General features: G+C 43.5%; 1 protein-coding gene across 1 annotated transcript in view; it reads left to right on the top strand.

Annotated features, from left to right (window-relative positions):
• The first annotated feature begins 12283 nt into the window (after positions 1-12283).
• LOC121552078 (L-threonine 3-dehydrogenase, mitochondrial) overlaps positions 12284-22266 on the top strand; it is a 26776-nt gene continuing 16793 nt past the window's right edge. Inside the window, exons 1-2 of the mRNA XM_041864771.2 lie at positions 12284-12472; positions 21146-21341. Of these exons, the coding sequence (XP_041720705.1) occupies positions 21158-21341 (184 nt within the window). The 5' untranslated portion in view covers positions 12284-12472; positions 21146-21157. The remainder of the gene's footprint in view (positions 12473-21145; positions 21342-22266) is intronic.

Below are 22266 nucleotides of genomic sequence, written 5' to 3'. Positions count from 1 at the left end.
GTTGGAGGGTAATAGAGGGGGGTTGTCCCTAGTGTTAGTGTTGGAGGGGAATTGAGGGGTGTTGTCCCTAGTGTTAGTGTTGGAGGGTAATAGAGGAGTGTTGTCCCTAGTGTTGGAGGGTAATAGAGGGGTGTTGTCCCTAGTGTTAGTGTTGGAGGGTAATAGAGGAGTGTTGTCCCTAGTGTTGGAGGTAATAGTGTTGGAGGATAGAGGGGTGTTGTCCCTAGTGTTGGAGGGTAATAGAGGGGGGTTGTCCCTAGTGTTAGTGTTGGAGGGGAATTGAGGGGTGTTGTCCCTAGTGTTGGAGGGTAATAGAGGGGGGTTGTCCCTAGTGTTAGTGTTGGAGGGTAATAGAGGGGTGTTGTCCCTAGTGTTAGTTTTGGAGGGGAATAGAGGGGGGTTGTCCCTAGTGTTAGTGTTGGAGGGTAATAGAGGAGTGTTGTCCCTAGTGTTGGAGGGTAATAGATGGGTGTTGTCCCTAGTGTTGGAGGGTAATAGAGGGGGGTTGTCCCTAGTGTTAGTGTTGGAGGGGAATTGAGGGGTGTTGTCCCTAGTGTTGGAGGGTAATAGAGGGGGGTTATCCCTAGTGTTAGTGTTGGAGGGTAATAGAGGGGTGTTGTCCCTAGTGTTAGTGTTGGAGGGTAATAGAGGAGTGTTGTCCCTAGTGTTGGAGGGTAATAGAGGGGGGTTGGCCCTAGTGTTAGTGTTGGAGGGTAATAGAGGAGTGCTGTCCCTAGTGTTGGAGGGTAATAGAGGGGGGTTGTCCCTAGTGTTGGAGGGTAATAGAGGGGGGTTGTCCCTAGTGTTAGTGTTGGAGGGTAATAGAGGAGTGTTGTCACTAGTGTTGGAGGGTAATAGAGGAGTGTTGTCCCTAGTGTTAGTGTTGGAGGGTAATAGAGGAGTGTTGACCCTAGTGTTGGAGGGTAATAGAGGAGTGTTGTCCCTAGTGTTAGTGTTGGAGGGTAATAGAGGAGTGTTGTCCCTAGTGTTGGAGGGTAATAGAGGAGTGTTGTCCCTAGTGTTGGAGGGGAATAGAGGGGTGTTGTCCCTAGTGTTGGAGGGTAATAGAGGGGGGTTGTCCCTAGTGTTAGTGTTGGAGGGGAATTGAGGGGTGTTGTCCCTAGTGTTGGAGGGTAATAGAGTGGGGTTGTCCCTAGTGTTAGTGTTGGAGGGTAATAGAGGGGTGTTGTCCCTAGTGTTAGTGTTGGAGGGTAATAGAGGAGTGTTGTCCCTAGTGTTAGTTTTGGAGGGGAATAAAGGGGGGTTGTCCCTAGTGTTAGTGTTGGAGGGTAATAGAGGAGTGTTGTCCCTAGTGTTGGAGGGTAATAGATGGGTGTTGTCCCTAGTGTTGGAGGGTAATAGAGGGGGGTTGTCCCTAGTGTTAGTGTTGGAGGGGAATTGAGGGGTGTTGTCCCTAGTGTTGGAGGTTAATAGAGGGGTGTTGTCCCTAGTGTTAGTGTTGGAGGGTAATAGAGGAGTGTTGTCCCTAGTGTTGGAGGGTAATAGAGGGGGGTTGGCCCTAGTGTTAGTGTTGGAGGGTAATAGAGGAGTGCTGTCCCTAGTGTTGGAGGGTAATAGAGGGGGGTTGTCCCTAGTGTTGGAGGGTAATAGAGGGGGGTTGTCCCTAGTGTTAGTGTTGGAGGGTAATAGAGGAGTGTTGTCACTAGTGTTGGAGGGTAATAGAGGGGGGTTGTCCCTAGTGTTGGAGGGTAATAGAGGGGGGTTGTCCCTAGTGTTAGTGTTGGAGGGTAATAGACGGGTGTTGTCCCTAGTGTTAGTGTTGGAGGGTAATAGAGGGGTGTGGTCCCTAGTGTTGGAGGGTAATAGAGGGGTGTGGTCCCTAGTGTTGGAGGGTAATAGACGGGTGTTGTCCCTAGTGTTAGTGTTGGAGGGTAATAGAGGGGTGTGGTCCCTAGTGTTGGAGGGTAATAGAGGGGTGTGGTCCCTAGTGTTGGAGGGTAATAGAGGAGTGTTGTCCCTAGTGTTGGAGGGTAATAGAGGAGTGTTGTCCCTAGTGTTGGAGGGTAATAGAGGGGTGATGTCCCTAGTGTTGGAGGGTAATAGAGGGGTGTGGTCCCTAGTGTTAGTGTTGGAGGGTAATAGAGGGGGGTTGTCCCTAGTGTTAGTGTTGGAGGGTAATAGAGGGGGTTGTCCCTAGTGTTGGAGGGGAATAGAGGGGTGTGGTCCCTAGTGTTAGTGTTGGAGGGTAATAGAGGGGGTTGTCCCTAGTGTTAGTGTTGGAGGGTAATAGAGGGGTGTTGTCCCTAGTGTTGGAGGGGAATAGAGGGGTGTTTTCCCTAGTGTTAGTTTTGGAGGGTAATAGAGGGGTGTTGTCCCTAGTGTTGGAGGGTAATAGAAGGGTGTTGTCCCTAGTGTTGGAGGGGAATAGAGGGGTGTTTTCCCTAGTGTTGGAGGGGAATAGAGGGGTGTGGTCCCTAGTGTTGGAGGGTAATAGAGGGGTGTTTTCCCTAGTGTTGGAGGGTAATAGAGGGGGGTTGTCCCTAGTGTTAGTGTTGGAGGGTAATAGAGGGGTGTTTTCCCTAGTGTTGGAGGGTAATAGAGGGGTGTTTTCCCTAGTGTTGGAGGGTAATAGAGGGGTGTTTTCCCTAGTGTTGGAGGGGAATAGAGGGGTGTGGTCCCTAGTGTTAGTGTTGGAGGGTAATAGAGGGGGGTTGTCCCTAGTGTTGGAGGGGAATAGAGGGGTGTTTTCCCTAGTGTTGGAGGGTAATAGAGGGGTGTTTTCCCTAGTGTTGGAGGGGAATAGAGGGGTGTGGTCCCTAGTGTTAGTGTTGGAGGGTAATAGAGGGGGGTTGTCCCTAGTGTTGGAGGGGAATAGAGGGGTGTTTTCCCTAGTGTTAGTGTTGGAGGGTAATAGAGGGGTGTTGTCCCTAGTGTTAGTGTTGGAGGGTAATAGAGGGGGGTTGTCCCTAGTGTTGGAGGGTAATAGAGGGGTGTGGTCCCTAGTGTTAGTGTTGGAGGGTAATAGAGGAGTGTTGTCCCTAGTGTTGGAGGGTAATAGAGGAGTGTTGTCCCTAGTGTTAGTGTTGGAGGGTAATAGAGGAGTGTTGACCCTAGTGTTGGAGGGTAATAGAGGAGTGTTGTCCCTAGTGTTAGTGTTGGAGGGTAATAGAGGAGTGTTGTCCCTAGTGTTGGAGGGTAATAGAGGAGTGTTGTCCCTAGTGTTGGAGGGGAATAGAGGGGTGTTGTCCCTAGTGTTGGAGGGTAATAGAGGGGGGTTGTCCCTAGTGTTAGTGTTGTAGGGGAATTGAGGGGTGTTGTCCCTAGTGTTGGAGGGTAATAGAGGGGGGTTGTCCCTAGTGTTAGTGTTGGAGGGTAATAGAGGGGTGTTGTCCCTAGTGTTAGTTTTGGAGGGGAATAGAGGGGGGTTGTCCCTAGTGTTAGTGTTGTAGGGTAATAGAGGAGTGTTGTCCCTAGTGTTGGAGGGTAATAGATGGGTGTTGTCCCTAGTGTTGGAGGGTAATAGAGGGGGTTGTCCCTAGTGTTAGTGTTGGAGGGGAATTGAGGGGTGTTGTCCCTAGTGTTGGAGGGTAATAGAGGGGGTTATCCCTAGTGTTAGTGTTGGAGGGTAATAGAGGGGTGTTATCCCTAGTGTTAGTGTTGGAGGGTAATAGAGGAGTGTTGTCCCTAGTGTTGGAGGGTAATAGAGGGGTGTTATCCCTAGTGTTAGTGTTGGAGGGTAATAGAGGAGTGCTGTCCCTAGTGTTGGAGGGTAATAGAGGAGTGCTGTCCCTAGTGTTGGAGGGTAATAGAGGGGGGTTGTCCCTAGTGTTGGAGGGTAATAGAGGGGGGTTGTCCCTAGTGTTAGTGTTGGAGGGTAATAGAGGAGTGTTGTCACTAGTGTTGGAGGGTAATAGAGGGGGGTTGTCCCTAGTGTTGGAGGGTAATAGAGGGGGGGTTGTCCCTAGTGTTAGTGTTGGAGGGTAATAGACGGGTGTTGTCCCTAGTGTTAGTGTTGGAGGGTAATAGAGGGGTGTGGTCCCTAGTGTTGGAGGGTAATAGAGGGGTGTGGTCCCTAGTGTTGGAGGGTAATAGACGGGTGTTGTCCCTAGTGTTAGTGTTGGAGGGTAATAGAGGGGTGTGGTCCCTAGTGTTGGAGGGTAATAGAGGGGTGTGGTCCCTAGTGTTGGAGGGTAATAGAGGAGTGTTGTCCCTAGTGTTGGAGGGTAATAGAGGAGTGTTGTCCCTAGTGTTGGAGGGTAATAGAGGGGGGTTGTCCCTAGTGTTGGAGGGTAATAGAGGGGGGGTTGTCCCTAGTGTTAGTGTCGGAGGATAATAGACGGGTGTTGTCCCTAGTGTTAGTGTTGGAGGGTAATAGAGGGGTGTGGTCCCTAGTGTTGGAGGGTAATAGAGGGGTGTTGTCCCTAGTGTTAGTGTTGGATGGTAATAGAGGGGTGTGGTCCCTAGTGTTAGTGTTGGAGGGTAATAGAGGAGTGTTGTCCCTAGTGTTAGTGTTGGAGGGTAATAGAGTAGTGTCACAATCCTCTGTCATGAATCACACCATGCACGCCCGGGTCTCAGGGAGGGTCACACAAACACACTCTCTCTCTCACCCTCCGTGTCTCTCTCTCACCCTCCGTCTCTCTCTCTCACCCTCCGTGTCTCTCTCTCTCACCCTCCGTGTCTCTCTCTCTCACCCTCCGTGTCTTCCTCTCTCACCCTCCGTGTCTCTCTCTCTCACCCTCCGTGCTGTAGACATCTCTCTCTCTCTCACCCTCCGTGTCTTTCTCTCTCACCCTCCGTGTCTCTCTCTCTCACCCTCCGTGTCTTTCTCTCTCACCCTCCGTGTCTTTCTCTCTCACCCTCCGTGTCTCTCTCTCTCACCCTCTGTGTCTTTCTCTCACACACCATGTCCCTTAGCAGTACACAGCATGTGCCCAGCCCCGCTCTAGAACCCCTGCTGTTTGGAAACCTGGCTGTAGTCCTAGCTGCAAACATGATCTGGGGCTCCTTGTGTCGCTTTCTCCCTCCAATGTTCTAACTTATAACCATAGAATTAGAATGATTCATTCGCATTGTATTATAGGGGCGGCAGGTGGCTTAGTGGTTAAGAGCGTTGTGCCAGTAACCGAAAGGTCGCTGGTTCTAATCCCCGAGCCGACTAGGTGAAAAAATCTGTTGACGTGCCCTTAAAGCAAGGCACTTAACCCTAATTGCTCATGTAAGTCGCTCTGGATAAGAGCGTCTGCTAAATGACTTAAATGTAAAATGATTCTAACCCCAGCACTGGCCATTCTATTACAACAATGGAAGGAGGATTTAGCAGTGTTTCTTCATCCTGGTCCTGGGGACCCAAAGGGTGTTTATGGTCTAGCACTACACACCTGATTCCACTAATCAAAGGTTTGATGATGAGTTAATTATTGGAATCATGTGTGTCATATTCGGGTAACATCGCAAATGTGCACCTCTTTGGGTCCCCAGGACCAGGATGAAGAAACAATCAGTGTGCTGATTAAACTGTGATCAAAGTGGCCCTTAATCTCCAACACACACACACACACAAGCTGCTTGGGGAATGAGGGGTACTGCTATGGTTGCTATTAATATTATAAGGCATAGAGGAATCTCCCCTTCACCCAGTCAGTCAGTCAGTCATGTCATGTCATGTCATTGTATCTAGTGACGTCTTGTCCCCAGTGTCATTGCCATGAAATCTAGGGAATCTAATGGATGCCCTCAAATCAATACAGCTTATTCAACCATCCAACTAGTTTAATAAAGGTTATTCAACCAGGTATCAGGGCCCGTGGAGCTCGATTTGGGACATAGCCCAGAGTAACCTCCGTGAGGCCACTAAACTTTGTTTACACTAAAAAGAGTCTCGCTATGAATCACTGATTAACCTGTTGCTTTGGAGTGAGGGGTCAAAAGTAGTGCACTATGTAGGGATTAGGGTGCCATTTGGGTGCACTCCGTGTGTTTACAGTTCTCTAGTCACCCACTCTTCCTCTGTGTAGAAGGAGCAGGTGGTCCTAGCTGGCTCCTCTTGTCTACGGGGTGGAGCTCTTGAAAGATTGAACTCTGGTCAATAGTAGTGCACTATATAGGGAATAGGGTGCTATTTGGGATGCATTCAGTGTCTCGTTTCCTAATTCCCATAGCCCTGATGACGGAAAAAGGGGGTGTGCACCTGTCGACCAATCACAGGTCAGCTGAGTTATGAGCCTGCTCTCTGGTTACTCAGGTCACTCCGTGGTCGGCCCTGCCCGCCGCTCCTCCGATACAAATAAACCTCAAAGTCAAACGAAGGGTGTGGAAAAACCAACATGTTCACGCAGTAGGCCTAATCACATGATCTGTAGGCCTAGTCACATGATCTGTAGGCCTAGTCACATGATCTGTAGGCCTAGTCACATGATCTGTAGGGCTTAATCATATGATCTGTAGGCCTAGTCACATGATCTGTAGGCCTAGTCACATGATCTGTAGGCCTAGTCACATGATCTGTAGGGCTTAATCATATGATCTGTAGGCCTAGTCACATGATCTGTAGGGCTTAAGCATATGATCTGTAGGCCTAGTCACATGATCTGTAGGCCTAATCACATGATCTGTAGACCTAGTCACATGATCTGTGGGCCTAATCACATGATCTGTAGACCTAGTCACATGATCTGTGGGCCTAGTCACATGATCTGTAGACCTAGTCACATGATCTGTGGGCCTAATCACATGATCTGTAGACCTAGTCACATGATCTGTAGGGCTTAATCATATGATCTGTAGGCCTAGTCACATGATCTGTAGGCCTAGTCACATTATCTGTAGGCCTAGTCACATGATCTGTAGGCCTAGTCACATGATCTGTAGGGCTTAATCATATGATCTGTAGGCCTAGTCACATGATCTGTAGGGCTTAAGCATATGATCTGTAGGCCTAGTCACATGATCTGTAGGCCTAATCACATGATCTGTAGACCTAGTCACATGATCTGTGGGCCTAATCACATGATCTGTAGACCTAGTCACATGATCTGTAGACCTAGTCACATGATCTGTGGGCCTAATCACATGATCTGTAGACCTAATCACATGATCTGTGGGCCTAATCACATGATCTGTAGGTCTAGTCACATGATCTGTAGGCCTAATCACATGATCTGTAGGGCTTAATCATATGATCTGTAGACCTAGTCACATGATCTGTAGACCTAATCACATGATCTGTGGGCCTAATCATATGATCTGTAGGCCTAATCACATGATCTGTAGGGCTTTATCATATGATCTGTAGACCTAGTCACATGATCTGTAGGGCTTAATCATATGATCTGTAGGGCTAGTCACATGATCTGTAGGCCTAATCCCCTAGAGTATTAACATAATAAGAAATCCCTATTAGAATCTGTCTGTTTAAACTAGAGATATCTTTTTTTGTATGGGCTGCATCTCAATCCATCGCATCTGCCTATGGCTGCATTCCAAACACGTAAAACACACACCCTCTCCCCGCAGCCCTCAAATTAAGTGGACACTTCTGATGACGTATCATGAGTTAACACTTGCAGGGAGGAATTAATGAATTTTAAATGGACCGTTCTTGCCTGGAAATTCGTCAGTCGTTCGTCCCACGGTTGTGTTTTCAGTCATCATGGAACCACTGGTAGCTGTCGTGTGTGATTTATATGAGCTACAGTCAATTATGATTGCATTTCATATTTTGGCTAGAAGACAACGCATCCGCAGACATCGAATACTAGCCATCCGATGGTATCAGGTAAATCGGAAATTAAAATGTATAAGTGTCATAAAATGTATAAAAGTTATGCGCTAGCTAACGTTTCCAAAAGCTAATCAAACAAAAACATCATTACTTTTAGGAGAGGTGTTTGTGCCGTCATAGCAACACCATTTCTAACTTATTTACATTCGTTTTTACTTACACTTGTATGTTGACTTCTCCATATTGATGTTTAGTTTAAAGTTTTGGCTGGATTTTCTTAGTGATGTACAATCATCCCAAAATTGAATTATGGGGCATTTCAGGCCCTGGAGTGAACAGAATTGTACACTCGCACTCGATCACAAACGAGGGGTGAGGGACTTACCTTGCCAAACTTCCCTTGCTTGGCTAATTGTTTGGATCGAACGCAAAGATGGCCGCGGGGATTTCCCCCAAGGGCGTAAGGCGAGGGTAAGTGGATGTGTCTTTTACGTGTTTGGGCTGTGAAAGCGGCAGAGCTACTGCGCTGTTTCTCAGGACCAGGCGACATCCCGAAAAATCGGTCTTCTCACAAAAAAACGTCTGTAGCGTCACGAATACGATGGTGTTCTTCGTAAAGATTATGTATGTGGCTATATGAGAAGTGTACGATGATAAGGGTCATGTGCAATGTATGTATTATGTTGAGTGTGTAATGTTCAGTGTCTATTTTGTATACAGCAGTACTGTGTATCTAAGACAGTTTTCCCCTTGGGACATTAAAGTTCATCCTATCCTCTGTATAATTTACTAAATCATCATAAACATGAAAAAAAAATGACTCGCCTGTATTTTGTACCAATTGACAGCAACACATAAAAGGTATTTTTTTTAGGGAACTATCGCTTTATTACAATATTATGAGATTGTCAAAAATATATAATTAAGATACTTCTCAAAATATGTCAATCAATCATGTAAAAAATGTCTGGTTACAGTTTAGTCATTTAGCAGACGCTCTTATCCAGAGCGACTTACAGGAGCGCTTAGGGTTAAGTGCCTTGCTCAAGGGCACATCGACAGATTTTTCACCTAGTCGGCTCGGGGATTAGAGCCAGCGACCTTTCGGCTATTGGCACAACGCTCTTAACCACTAAGCCACCTGCCGATGTTTACTGCACCCGTCATCATATTCCGTATGTTATCGTAACGCTGCTCCAGTTGGTCTGTTGCCAAATACAAGCTCTGAGGCAATATGTTACACAGTATACTGGAAATAACGTTTCCTACCCCATTTATGGAAATCACTGATTGACTCAGTATCCATTTTTGCAAATTTAGCTTCCAGACATTAGAGGAGTTGTTTTGGCATTTTGTATTTTTTTCTGTAAACATTTTCAGTTTTGTCACCCCTCCCTGCTAAAAGTAATGACTAAATGTTCCACCCTTAAATATAGTTGTGAAATGTTCTTGTTTTAAGTATGATTAGTACTTTCTTAGTAGTGACTAATTATTACACTCTGAAACTGTGTGAGATGTGTTAGATTCTACTACCTGGTAATGTGTGAGTGTAGGACCAGTAAAGATTATGACATTGTGTTACTATTTAGCAATGTGAGTAAGAGTTAGGCCAGACAACAAAGGACAAGGAGAACTGGCTACAGACAACTGGGAAACCAAGATAAAGAGGCCTCCCAATTTAGGGAGGAGAGAGACTGTTAGGCTTGTGTGTGTGTGTGTATGTGTGTGTGTGTGTGTGTGTGTGTGTGTGTGTGTGTGTGTGTGTGTGTGTGTGTGTGTGTGTGTGTGTGTGTGTGAACTGATGGTCAGGAGAGCAGTTTTAAAGTGGAAAACTACAGCCCGCCTACAGAGGGGTGGGATTTTTGTATGACGTGTGCGTATACAAATATTGTACGACCATTTTGTGGCAGAATTCTCAATGAATAAAGATCCCTGACTATTGCAACTGGGAGCTCTGTCCATTTCTTGATCCAAAAGCCTTACAACCTTTTGGGAGACAACACAGAGACACTGAAATAGTTTGTTAAATAATTCTCATAACAAGGGAACACTTATACAGGTGCTGATGAAGGGATATGAACCAGGTGTGTGTAATAAACCAAAAACTAATGGAATGACGAGATGAGGAGCGGCAGTGGCTAGAAGGCCGGTGACGACGAACGCCGAAGCCTGCCTCAAACAAGGAGAGGAGGCAGCTTCAGAGGAAGTTGTGACACACACACACACACACACACACACACACACACACACACACACACACTATTGATTTGCAGTCCAGACGGGTTTAGGGTCATTAAATATTGCGTGGCTGAAGGGCGGGTGGGTGGCGGGCGGTTTGAATAAAGAGAAACAATACCTTAAAAAAATCCATAAATGTATCATTCTTGTGCAATTTATATCTATAGGCTACATTTAGGTTTTTCTTTCATTTTTTTTTAGGTTATCTGGTATTAATACATAAGCCTAAACTTTAGGGCTTAAATGTATGTGCGTCAATAGCCTACACAGCCAGTTGCAGTGCCGGCTATGTTATGTGTAATGATTGTGAGGCGCTATACAAATTCGACAGTCACAAGATGTGACTTCAAATAGGCCTATGGCACGATCAAGGGAACTGTAGCCTACTGTTTAGATGGGTTAAATGGAAACTGAAATCTGGACACTGACTGTAGGCGTATAACCGCTCACATAACCTTAATAATAACTCCAGCAGAATTAAGCATTTTCTTGCAGTAAAATTATACACCAAATGTAGACAAAATGTGGACTTGCGAACAGTGGAGAAATATGATTTATTTATTTCTGCATCTTGAGAGAATGCAATGCTCAGGTAGATACAATCTGCAGAGGTGCTGTCTTCATCATAAAAGCATCTGCTCTGGGGACAGTCCAAGCTGGTACCAGTGGGCTATGGCATCAAGAAGCTGCAGATCGGGGGGTGTGGTGGAGGACGACAAGGTGGGAACAGACCAGCTGGAAGAACAGATCACAGCCTTCGAGGACTATGTCCAGTCTATGGATGTGGTTGCGTTCAACAAGATCTAAAACTCAAAACACTTACCAACAAAGACACTGAGCACCTTGGAGCCGCAATAAAAAGGCACTTCAGATGGAAAATGTTTGTCGCTAGTTGCATTCTGACAAAAGTTGTTCTGTCAGTGTCTTGTTTATGTAGCTTTTGAGGGAAGACTTGGGTGTTGGGGACAACTCGGATGGTGACTTGCATTCTCCATTGAGGGTCCTAAACGTGCAATATGCTGAAATCGCTCTGCCATTTCCTGGTTGCTAAAACAAGCTGTGTCATTGTACCATCTAAACCGCTGTGAAATACATACTCAATAACAAAAAATATTGTATTTTCAGCAGTCTAATGGTAGTGTGCTAAACGGGAACCATAGAAATGGCGCCATTGGTTCGTTGGGCAAATTCTATTTAGAAAATGATTGGCTGTTTTGGGAGAAACGCCAAATGTAGCAGGTGGTAAACACCTGCTTAGATCTTATGTTCTGAGGCATCAGCTAACAGAAATTATACAATGTAATAAGCACAAAGGCTTCATAATTCATAAAGGTCATGGTAACTGACTGCCATCTCAGACGACAAGTATAAGATCTGGGACTTACCTCAGACATTATTTTCAGCGTTTATTCCAAAACACTTATTTCGCCGTAGGGATGGCTGAACGAACCCCAGTTAACTCGTTTTTTGGAGCACAAGCTGGCGTGCTCTGAGTGACACATTTATAACAATTCTATGTGAATTTGTTCCGGTCGCCCAAAAAAGGGACATTGTAGCAACTATTTATTCTGAAATGTTTGACCATAGTGATGAAGGGCATAGCTCAAATTCATTACAATTTGTAAGTCGCTCTGGATAAGAGCGTCTGCTAAATGATGTAAATGTTAAAAATGTAAATGTATTCATAAAAACGGATAGTATTTTAACCATATAAAATATACATCAAAGCTGAACTGAAATCAGAAACACGTTGGGTCGTTTGACAGCTTTATTTTTCCTTACAACCGGTCAAACTGATGTCATTTGGACATTTTGCACAGAAAATAAGTATTTATTTTTTTCATATATTTTTTTGCGTTATTGAATTTTCTCCCCTAAATCTAATTATAGACAAGTTGACAAAAAAAAGCCTTCCAAAATATCGGAAATTATAAGCAGAAACTAAATCAGGCAAAAAAGAATCCTACACCCCCCTGTCAAAAAATCGTTCTGCCGTCTTTGACTATAGTCTATAGCGCATGTTCTATATTTGCGGGTTGGGTGGGGCAACAGATTTTCACATGTAGTCGGGCGGTTGCGGATGGGTTATTAGCAATTGCGGGTGTGTGCAGAAACAGCACCACACACACACACACACACACACACACACACACACACACACATTCTAAGGACAGGAGGAACTCGTGACTACACTTGAGGCGGTCTGCTGGCTCAGTCAATATTCTGACCGAACTAAATCAGTACGCGCGCAACTCCAGTCGGTGCAGTGACGTCATGTGGGAGTGGTCTCAGCCCCGGGAGTGGGACCGCACCTCCGAGGCTCCGCCAATCCGAGAGGAAACCGGCTTCTCTTGAACCCAGATGGCTTCTGCTGATATATAACCCTCACGTCTGGGGCTGATACAATAGTCGAAGGAAATAACTTATGGGTGTCGTCATTTAGACAAGCTCGAGGAGAAGCATCCTTTTTCTATACGTAATCAAGGCGCAAAGAAACAACGGACACTCTTATCTTTTTTGAATTGTATAAAGATCCAGACTATTTATTTGGTGAGTCATTATTCATTTTAATGTATTACGTTAAATTGGGATTTTATTCACATTTCTTGAAGCAGAATTGACAGTTACATGGGAGAACATTTAGTTTTTTATTCTGACGCAAATTAGGACTTTTATTTTAAGGGCGTATTATAAATAACTTTATTATAGACACTGTGGCTTATTGCTATTACTTCTCGAAACTAGCAATCTAGTAGAATTAAAGCAACTCGATCGATTCCACTGTTGGCACAACTAATCTTCGCGCAAAAAAATGTATCCTACGCAAATAAGAAAACAGAGAGAAGAAGAAATAACACTAATGCTTGAAATGAAACCATGCCAATGTGGCTTATAGCCTTTCGCTTATGTGGCATATATACTGGGGTTTGTTCGGTATAGGCTTTTCCAATCACTCCCGGGACACCGTTCATATGACCCAGGGTGAGGAGTAGCCCAAAGCCCGGCAGATGGCGATATTGAGTAGTTTCATCTTACCGTCCAAAGGCAATGCATGCAGCCGGCTATACACTTATCCCCCGTGGACCAGTTCCTTACATAAAACATTCTCCGTTCAACTACAAAGGCATCGATTTCCTCAACTTGATTTAATGGGGAGAAGGCGGGAAAAACAACCGATTGGCTGAAAGTGATATGCAACATCCGGGACTAGCATTAGCTATTCTAGCATGGTGGTGGTAAACAGTGTTTCATAAAGAAAGTATTTTACATATTTTGGCCGTTTTTTTATCTCGCCTTCTCTCTATTAAATAGAGTTAAGGAGGAAATTGACGCCTTTGCAGCTTGTATAGCCGCCTGCATGCATTCCCTTTGGATAGTAAGATGAAATGACTCAATATCGCACATCAATATATTATAGGTGCTTCTACATCTGCATTGCTTGCTGTTTTGGGGTTTTAGGCTGGGTTTGTGACATCTGCTGATGTAAAAAGGGCTTTATAATTACAATTTGATTGATTGATTGATATGTACATATCTACTTCAATTACCTCCTACCCCTGCACATCGACTCAGTACCGCTACCCCGTGTATATAGCCAAGTTATCGTTACTCATCGTGTATTTATTATTACTTTTATTATTACGTGTTATTGCTTTTCTATTATTTCTCTATTTTCTCTCTCTCTGCATTGTTGAGAAGGACCCGTAAAATAAGCATTTCACTGTTAGTCCACACCTGTTTACCAAGCATGTGACAAATAACATTTGATTTGAAACTCACGATCTATGGAAACGTTTTGGCATTTACTTGGTAAAGTAAGATACAGAAATGAAACACATCCTTCTGTGTTCTAGAAGCTATAATCTACTTCATAGTGATGCTGCAACAAACAAACAAAACAAAAAACATTGGCTGTGCTGGGCCTTAGCATGTAGGAATGCTGTGTTTATATAGCCAGTCATTGGCTGGGCTGGGCCTTATCCTATAGTAATGCTGTGTTTATATAGCCAGTCATTGGCTGGGCTGGGCCTTATCCTATAGGAATGCTGTGTTTATATAGCCAGTCATTGGCTGGGCTGGGCCTTATCCTATAGTAATGCTGTGTTTATATAGCCAGTCATTGGCTGGGCTGGGCCTTATCCTATAGGAATGCTGTGTTTATATAGCCAGTCATTGGCTGGGCTGGGCCTTATCCTATAGGAATGCTGTGTTTATATAGCCAGTCATTGGCTGGGCTGGGCCTTATCCTATAGGAATGCTGTGTTTATATAGCCAGTCATTGGCTGGGCTGGGCCTTATCCTATAGGAATGCTGTGTTTATATAGCCAGTCATTGGCTGGGCTGGGCCTTATCCTATAGGAATGCTGTGTTTATATAGCCAGTCATTGGCTGGGCTGGGCCTTATCCTATAGGAATGATGTGTTTATATAGCCAGTCATTGGCTGGGCTGGGCCTTATCCTATAGGAATGCTGTGTTTATATAGCCAGTCATTGGCTGGGCTGGGCCTTATCCTATAGGAATGCTGTGTTTATATAGCCAGTCATTGGCTGGGCTGGGCCTTATCCTATAGGCATGCTGTGTTTATATAGCCAGTCATTGGCTGGGCTGGGCCTTATCCTATAGGCATGCTGTGTTTATATATAGCCAGTTCTTGGCTCAACCTGGTCTCAGAGCATTTCGTATTATTCTGTACATAAATCCGAGACCCTCTATTTAGTGGAGGTTACGTTTCATACGGTAGGCTATCTATTTATATCTGGATGTCTATCATCCTTTCCGGATGATATGTTATGAATTACAAGTCGTATGATATGTTACAAATTGTTATTCGTAAAATATATGTTACAAATTGCAATTTGTACAATATGTTACGAATTTGCTAAATGTTCAAACGGTACGAATTTGCAAAACGCATAATATGTTACGAATTCCAATTTGTTGTTGCTAATGTTAGCTAGGTGGCTAAAGCTAACGTTAGCTAGAACTAGGGGTTACGGTTAGGGGAAGCCAACACGGTAAGTACAGTTGAAGTCGGAAGTTTACATACACCTTAGCCAAATATATTTAAACTCAGTTTTTCACAATTCTTGACATTTAATCCTAGTAAAAATTCCCTGTTTTAGATCAGTTAGGATCACCACTTTATTTTAAGATTGTGAAATGTCAGAATAATAGTAGAGAGAATGATTTATTTCAGCTTTTATTTCTTTCATCACATTCCCAGTGGGTCAGAAGTTTACATACACTCAATTAGTATGTGGTAGCATTGCCTTTAAATTGTCTAACTTGGGTCAAACGTTTCGGGTAGCCTTGCACAAGCTTCCCACAATAAATTGGGTGAATTTTGGCCCATTCCTCCTGACAGAGCTGGTGTAACTGAGTCAGGTTTGTAGGCCTCCTTGCTCGCACACGCTTTTTCAGTTCTGCCCACAAATTAGGATTGAGGTCAGGGCTTTGTGATGGCCACTCCAATACCTTGACATTGTTGTCCTTAAGCCATTTTGCCACAACTTTGGAAGTATGCTTGGGGTCATTGTCCATTTGGAAGACCCATTTGCGACCAAGCTTTAACTTCCTGACTGATGTCTTGAGATGTTGCTTCAATATATACACATCATTTTCCTTCCTCATGATGCAGTCTGTTTTGTGAAGTGCACCAGGCCCTCCTGCAGCAAAGCACCCCCACAGCATGATGCTGCCACCCCCGTGCTTCACGGTTGGGATGGTGTTCTTCGGCTTGTAAGCCACCCCCTTTTTCCTCCAAACATAACGATGGTCATTATTGCCAAACAGTTCTATTTTTGTTTCATCAGACCAGAGGACATTTCTCCAAAAAGTACGATATTTGTTCCCATGTGCAGTTGCAAACCGTAGTCCGGCTTTTTAATTTCGGTTTTGGAGCTGTGGCTTCTTCCTTGCTGAGCGGCCTTTCAGGTCATGCCGATATAGGACTCGTTTTACTGTGGATATAGATACATTTGTACCTGTTTCCTCCAGCATCTTCACAAGGTTCTTTGCTGTTGTTCTGGGATTGATTTGCACTTTTTGCACCAAAGTACGTTCATCTCTAGGAGACAATACGCGTCTCCTTCCTGAGCGGTATGACGGCTGCGTGGTCCCATGGTGTTTATACTTGCGTACTATTGTTTGTACAGATGAACGTGGTACCTTCAGGAATTTGGAAATTTCTCCCAAGGATGAACCAGACTTGTGGAGGTCTACAATTTTATTTCTGAGGTCTTGGCTGATTTCTTTTGATTTTCCTATGATGTCAAGCAAAGAGGCACTGAGTTTGAAGGTAGGCCTTGAAATACATCCACAGGTACACCTTCAATTGACTCAAATGATGTCAATTAGCCTATCAGAAGCTTCTAAAGCCATGACATCATTTTCTGGAATTTTCCAAGCTGTTTAAAGGCACAGTCAACTTAGTGTATGTAAACTTCTGACCCACTGGAATTGTGATACAGTGAATTATAAGTGAAATAATCTGTCTGTAAACAATTGTTGGAAAAATTACTTGTGTCATGCACAAAGTAGATGTCCTAATCGACTTGCCAAAACTATTGTTTGTTAACAAGACATTTGTGGAGTGGTTGAAAAACAAGTTTTAATGACTCCAACCTAAGTGTACGTAAACTTCAGACTTCAACTGCATATACATAGCATTCACAGTGATGTAGGGGCTAGGCCTACTGTAAATTACATTATGGCTGAGCATGGACATGCCAAACATTGTCAATAAGCAAGATTACATTTATTATTGATAAGCTCTACAAAGAGAAAGAATAATTCTAATCAAATTCAAAACAAAAAAAACTGTAGGTGTAAAGTAGTAAGTAGTTGCTAATTAGCTAAAATGCTAAAGTTGTCCGTGATGAGATTTGAACACACAACCTTTGGCTTGCTAGACGTTCTCACTGGCTCAATGTGTTAGGCTTGGCTCAACAGATGGAGATTGATGAGGCCGCTAATTTGCCTACAAGAGGAATTCGTTCAGTGTGTAAAATGAGTACCTAGGACAGTTGCAACTGTGGGAAAATGAGGCCAATGACTACATGGCTATATGTTTGGATATTCTTGGCAGACGCAGACCAAATGAACAGCCTTTATTGAATTAGACAAATGAGACTGAGTGAATGAGACTAGGCCTACTTGGATAGAGAGATACATTACAAAGCAACTGGCACTTGTTATTGGATCTGACATGGGTCTATCTGACTGAGTTAAACCTATGTGTATTTCAGTGCTATTTCAGTGCTATTTCAGTGCTATTTCAGTGCTATTACAGTGCTATTACAGTGCTATTTCAGTGCTATTTCAGTGCTATTACAATGCTATTTCAGTGCTATTTCAGTGCTATTTCAGTGCTATTTCAGTGCTATTACAGTGCTATTACAGTGCTATTTCAGTGCTATTACAGTGCTATTACAGTGCTATTTCAGTGCTATTTCAGTGCTATTACAATGCTATTTCAGTGCTATTTCAGTGCTATTTCAGTGCTATTACAGTGCTATTACAGTGCTATTTCAATGCTATTTCAGTGCTATTTCAGTGCTATTTCAGTGCTATTACAATGCTATTTCAGTGCTATTTCAGTGCTATTACAGTGCTATTACAATGCTATTTCAGTGCTATTTCAGTGCTATTTCAGTGCTATTTCAGTGCTATTACAATGCTATTTCAGTGCTATTTCAGTGCTATTACAATGCTATTTCAGTGCTATTTCAGTGCTATTACAGTGCTATTACAATGCTATTACAATGCTATTTCAGTGCTATTTCAGTGCTATTTCAGTGCTATTTCAGTGCTATTTCAGTGCTATTTCAGTGCTATTACAGTGCTATTACAGTGCTATTTCAGTGCTATTTCAGTGCTATTTCAGTGCTATTACAATGCTATTACAGTGCTATTTCAGTGCTATTTCAGTGCTATTACAGTGCTATTACAGTGCTATTTCAGTGCTATTTCAGTGCTATTTCAGTGCTATTACAATGCTATTTCAGTGCTATTTCAGTGCTATTTCAGTGCTATTTCAGTGCTATTACAATGCTATTTCAGTGCTATTTCAGTGCTATTACAATGCTATTTCAGTGCTATTACAATGCTATTTCAGTGCTATTTCAGTGCTATTTCAGTGCTATTTCAGTGCTATTACAGTGCTATTACAATGCTATTTCAGTGCTATTTCAGTGCTATTTCAGTGCTATTTCAGTGCTATTACAGTGCTATTACAATGCTATTTCAGTGCTATTACAATGCTATTTCAGTGCTATTTCAGTGCTATTTCAGTGCTATTACAATGCTATTTCAGTGCTATTTCAGTGCTATTTCAGTGCTATTACAATGCTATTTCAGTGCTATTACAATGCTATTTTAGTGCTATTACAATGCTATTTCAGTGCTATTTCAGTGCTATTTCAGTGCTATTTCAGTGCTACTGTACATCAGACTACAAGCATAGGCCTATGGAGAATTTTTTTAAATCTTGATTATTTAGCATGTCAAGTCAGTTCTGAGAGGGGAACAGGAATCCCAGTGCCCTAAACCGTTTCCTATATGTCTCATAATCTCATCCCACTTGGCAAAAACTGGTTTAATCAACTTTGCTTCTACGTCATTTCAACAACAAAAATCAATTGAATCGTTGAATCAATGTGGAAAACTAATTGCAGGGGAATTTCGTATTTTTTGCCCACATAACTTGTAACCTAAATCCAATTACACGGTGACATGTTTTGTTGATTTCACGTTGAATTTGCTTTAGTTGAAAACTCAACCAAATGTAAATCAAAACTAGAGGTTGAAATGACGTCTGTGTCCAGTCTAGGTTGAACTGACGTCTGTGTCCAGTGGGGATCTGTCTGGTAAACCTTGAAAAGTTTGTAGCCAATGTCACCATGCAGCCACGGTCTGTTTCCATGCACGCTAGCCTCGTATACACTCCTCTGTCACTGATTGGCTAAAAGAGTGAAGGCAGGGTCGCTGATTGGCTAAGAGAGCGAAGGCAGGGTCGCTGATTGGCTAAGAGAGTGAAGGCAGGGTCGCTGATTGGCTAAGAGAGCGAAGGCAAGGCAGTATAATTGTACCTTAAATTTACTTTTCGTTCCTTTCGGAAGCTTATCCGACTTTAAGGTAAGAGCCAAGCAAAATGGAAAATATATTATTCTCTGAGCAATAAATAGGCATTCATTAAATGTATGACTAGCGTGTCCAGTTAGTGCAGCAGGTCTAGGGTATGGGTTATGCTGTAGTAGGCCTAACCATGGATTTCGCTTTGCTTCGTTTTTAGGTTGAAAGGATACTTTGTCTCACTTGCGCTCAATTTGATAGTCCAATAAAGCTAATGGCCTTGGAAACAATGTAGCAACTAGGAAATTGCATCAGCAAGTTGTTGAAATTAATTTGCGTTACAATGTAACCTAATTTAATCTCTGTAGAATGACAGAACTAATGATGAGTGCCTAATTCTACGGAGCCCCTTAGAGGTCATGGTGGAGCCAGCCTAATCCGTTCACTCATTATTTTTTTATCCATTCACTCTGACTTGTATGCAGGCTACCATGATGCTCCCACTTGGCCGATAACATACAGTACCAGTCAAAAATGTGGACACACCTACTCATTCAATGGTTTTTCTTTATTTGTTACTATTTTCTACATTGTAGAATAATAGTGAAGACATCAAAACGATGAAATAACACATATGGAATCATGTAGTAACCAGAAAAGTGTTAAACAAATCAAAATATATATTTGAGATTCTTCAAAGTAGCCACCTTTTGCCTTGATGACAGCTTTGCACACTCTTGGCATTCTCTCAACCAGCTTCACCTGGAATGCTTTTCCAACAGTTTTGAAGGAGTTCCCACATATGCTGAGCACTTGTTGGCTGCTTTTCCTTCACTCTGTGGTCCAACTCATCCCAAACCATCTCAATTGGGTTGAGGTCAGATGATTGTGGAGGCCAGGTCATCTGAAGCAGCACTCCATCACTCTCCTTCTTGGTCAAATAGCCCTTACACAGCCTGGAGGTGTGTTGGGTCATTGTCCTGTTGAAAAACAAATGATAGTCCCACTAAGCCCAAAGCAGATGGGATGGCGTATCGCTGCAGAATGCTGTGGTAGCCATGCTGGTTAAGTGTGCCTTGAATTCTAAATAAATCACTGACAGTGTCACCAGCAAAGCACCCCCACACCATCACACCTACTTAAATATACTTAAATCTATGGCAAGACCTGAAAATGGTTGTCTAGCATTGATCAACAACCAATTTGACAGAGCTTGAAGAATTTTAAAAAGGATAATGAGCAAATATTGCACAATCCAGGAATGGAAAGCTCTTAGACTTACCCAGAATGACTCACAGCTGTAATGGCTACCAAAGCTGCTTCTACAAAATATTGACACAGGGGTGTGAATACTTATGTACATTAGATATTTCTGTATTTAATTTTCAATCAATTTGCTTTTTTTTTTTTTACTTTGTCATTTTGGGGTATTGTGTGCAGATGGGTGAGAAAATACTATATTTAATCCATTTTTAATTCAGGCTGTAACACAACAACATGTGGAATAAGTAAAGGGGTGTGAACACTTTCTGAAGGTGCCGTAGGTAGCAGACTGAATCACACTGTGGCTTCGTCCCAAATGGCACCCTATTCCCTGATAAGGCTCTGGTCAAAAGTAGTGCACTAGATAGGGAATAGCAGGGTGCCATTTGGGACAAAGACTGTGGCTTAACCAAATTATGCCACGACTGCTGAGCAAGCACAGCGCTCGCTCTCTCATTCCAATCCTGTTAGAGGTCACATTTTTTTCCACGTCTCTTTTCTCGGAATCGTGTGAGTTCCCGGGCATGTCCAGTGTTGGTTTTGGCACGGCAAACTCACAGTACTTAGTACAGTGTGTCTCTGTCATGAGACACCGGTACTGCTGCTGAGTAATTGGCACTTGGCCGTCCAAGGATGACAACATTCGAGGCCTCCTGTCCTGGGCCTGCAAATCAGCGCAAGCGAAAGCTTGATGGTGCAATGTATCTGATTGATGATCCAATATGTCAATGTTTTAATTGTATCTGTGGCTAGCAAATAAATGCATTATTATAGGTAATGTATTTCCGAACCATAAGTTTGAGTCTTTGACAACAAAAGCATTCTACCTATTTGTAAAGTATTCAGGTGAGTGGGGTCCTTACACTGTCCTCGTCCTCCTCCTTTAGGTGACTGTGAAGATGCCTGTTATCAGAACACTCAGCAAGGTGGCTAAGCACGCCCTCCTGAGCTCAGGATGTGGCTGTCAGCCAATCACAGTGGCCGTACGGACCATCAGCTTCTCGCCCCGCCAGGTCACCTCGGACGCCAGCTTCCACTCCGTGTCCTTCTCCGAGACAGACCATCCCAAGGTGCTCATCACAGGTAAGACCAATCAATGAATCACTCAGTTAAGAGTTCCCGAGAGATCACCTGGGGGAAGAAACAAAACGCAATAGTATCTCTTATCAATGATCAGCTCTAACGACTGTCAAGCTAGCTGTATTCTGTGGAGACGAACCTCTCAATAACACAATCTATCTCTGAAGAAGCTTTGTCTAACTGAACATTAACAAGGATTCTCAAGCAACAGACAGCATAGCTCTATTTGTGGGAAGCCAACCTTAATTACACAACCTCACAACCTAACACAATAGGACCTCTATCTATGGTTTATCTAAGCAAAGAAGCTTTGTCTAACTAAACCTAAACAAGACTCCCAAGCAACAGACAGCTGTATTTATGCAAGCAACAGACAGCTGTATTTATGCAAGCAACAGACAGCTGTATTTATGAAGCAACAGACAGCTGTATTTATGAAGCAACAGACAGCTGTATTTATGAAGCAACAGACAGCTGTATTTATGAAGCAACAGACAGCTGTATTTATGAAGAGGTTGGTTTGTTGTGTAAGGGAACATCACAGTGTTTTACAACAGGACCAGAACAGGACCAGAACAGGACCAGAACAGAACCAGAACAGGACCAGAACAGGACCAGAACAGGACCAGAACAGAACCAGAACAGGACCAGAACAGGACCAGAACAGGACCAGAACAGGACCAGAACAGAACCAGAACAGGACCAGAACAGGACCAGAACAGGACCAGAACAGGACCAGAACAGAACCAGAACAGGACCAGAACAGGACCAGAACAGAACAGCTATAGACATGAAACAGGACCAGAACAGGACCAGAACAGAACAGCTATAGACATGAAACAGGACCAGAACAGGACCAGAACAGAACAGCTATAGACATGAAACAGGACCAGAACAGGACCAGAACAGAACAGCTATAGGCATGAAA

Source organism: Coregonus clupeaformis, unplaced genomic scaffold (assembly GCF_020615455.1).
Source record: "Coregonus clupeaformis isolate EN_2021a unplaced genomic scaffold, ASM2061545v1 scaf0160, whole genome shotgun sequence".
NCBI lineage: Eukaryota > Metazoa > Chordata > Actinopteri > Salmoniformes > Salmonidae > Coregonus > Coregonus clupeaformis.
Note: the sequence above shows the minus strand (reverse complement) of the source record. Positions and strands in the feature narration are given on the sequence as shown.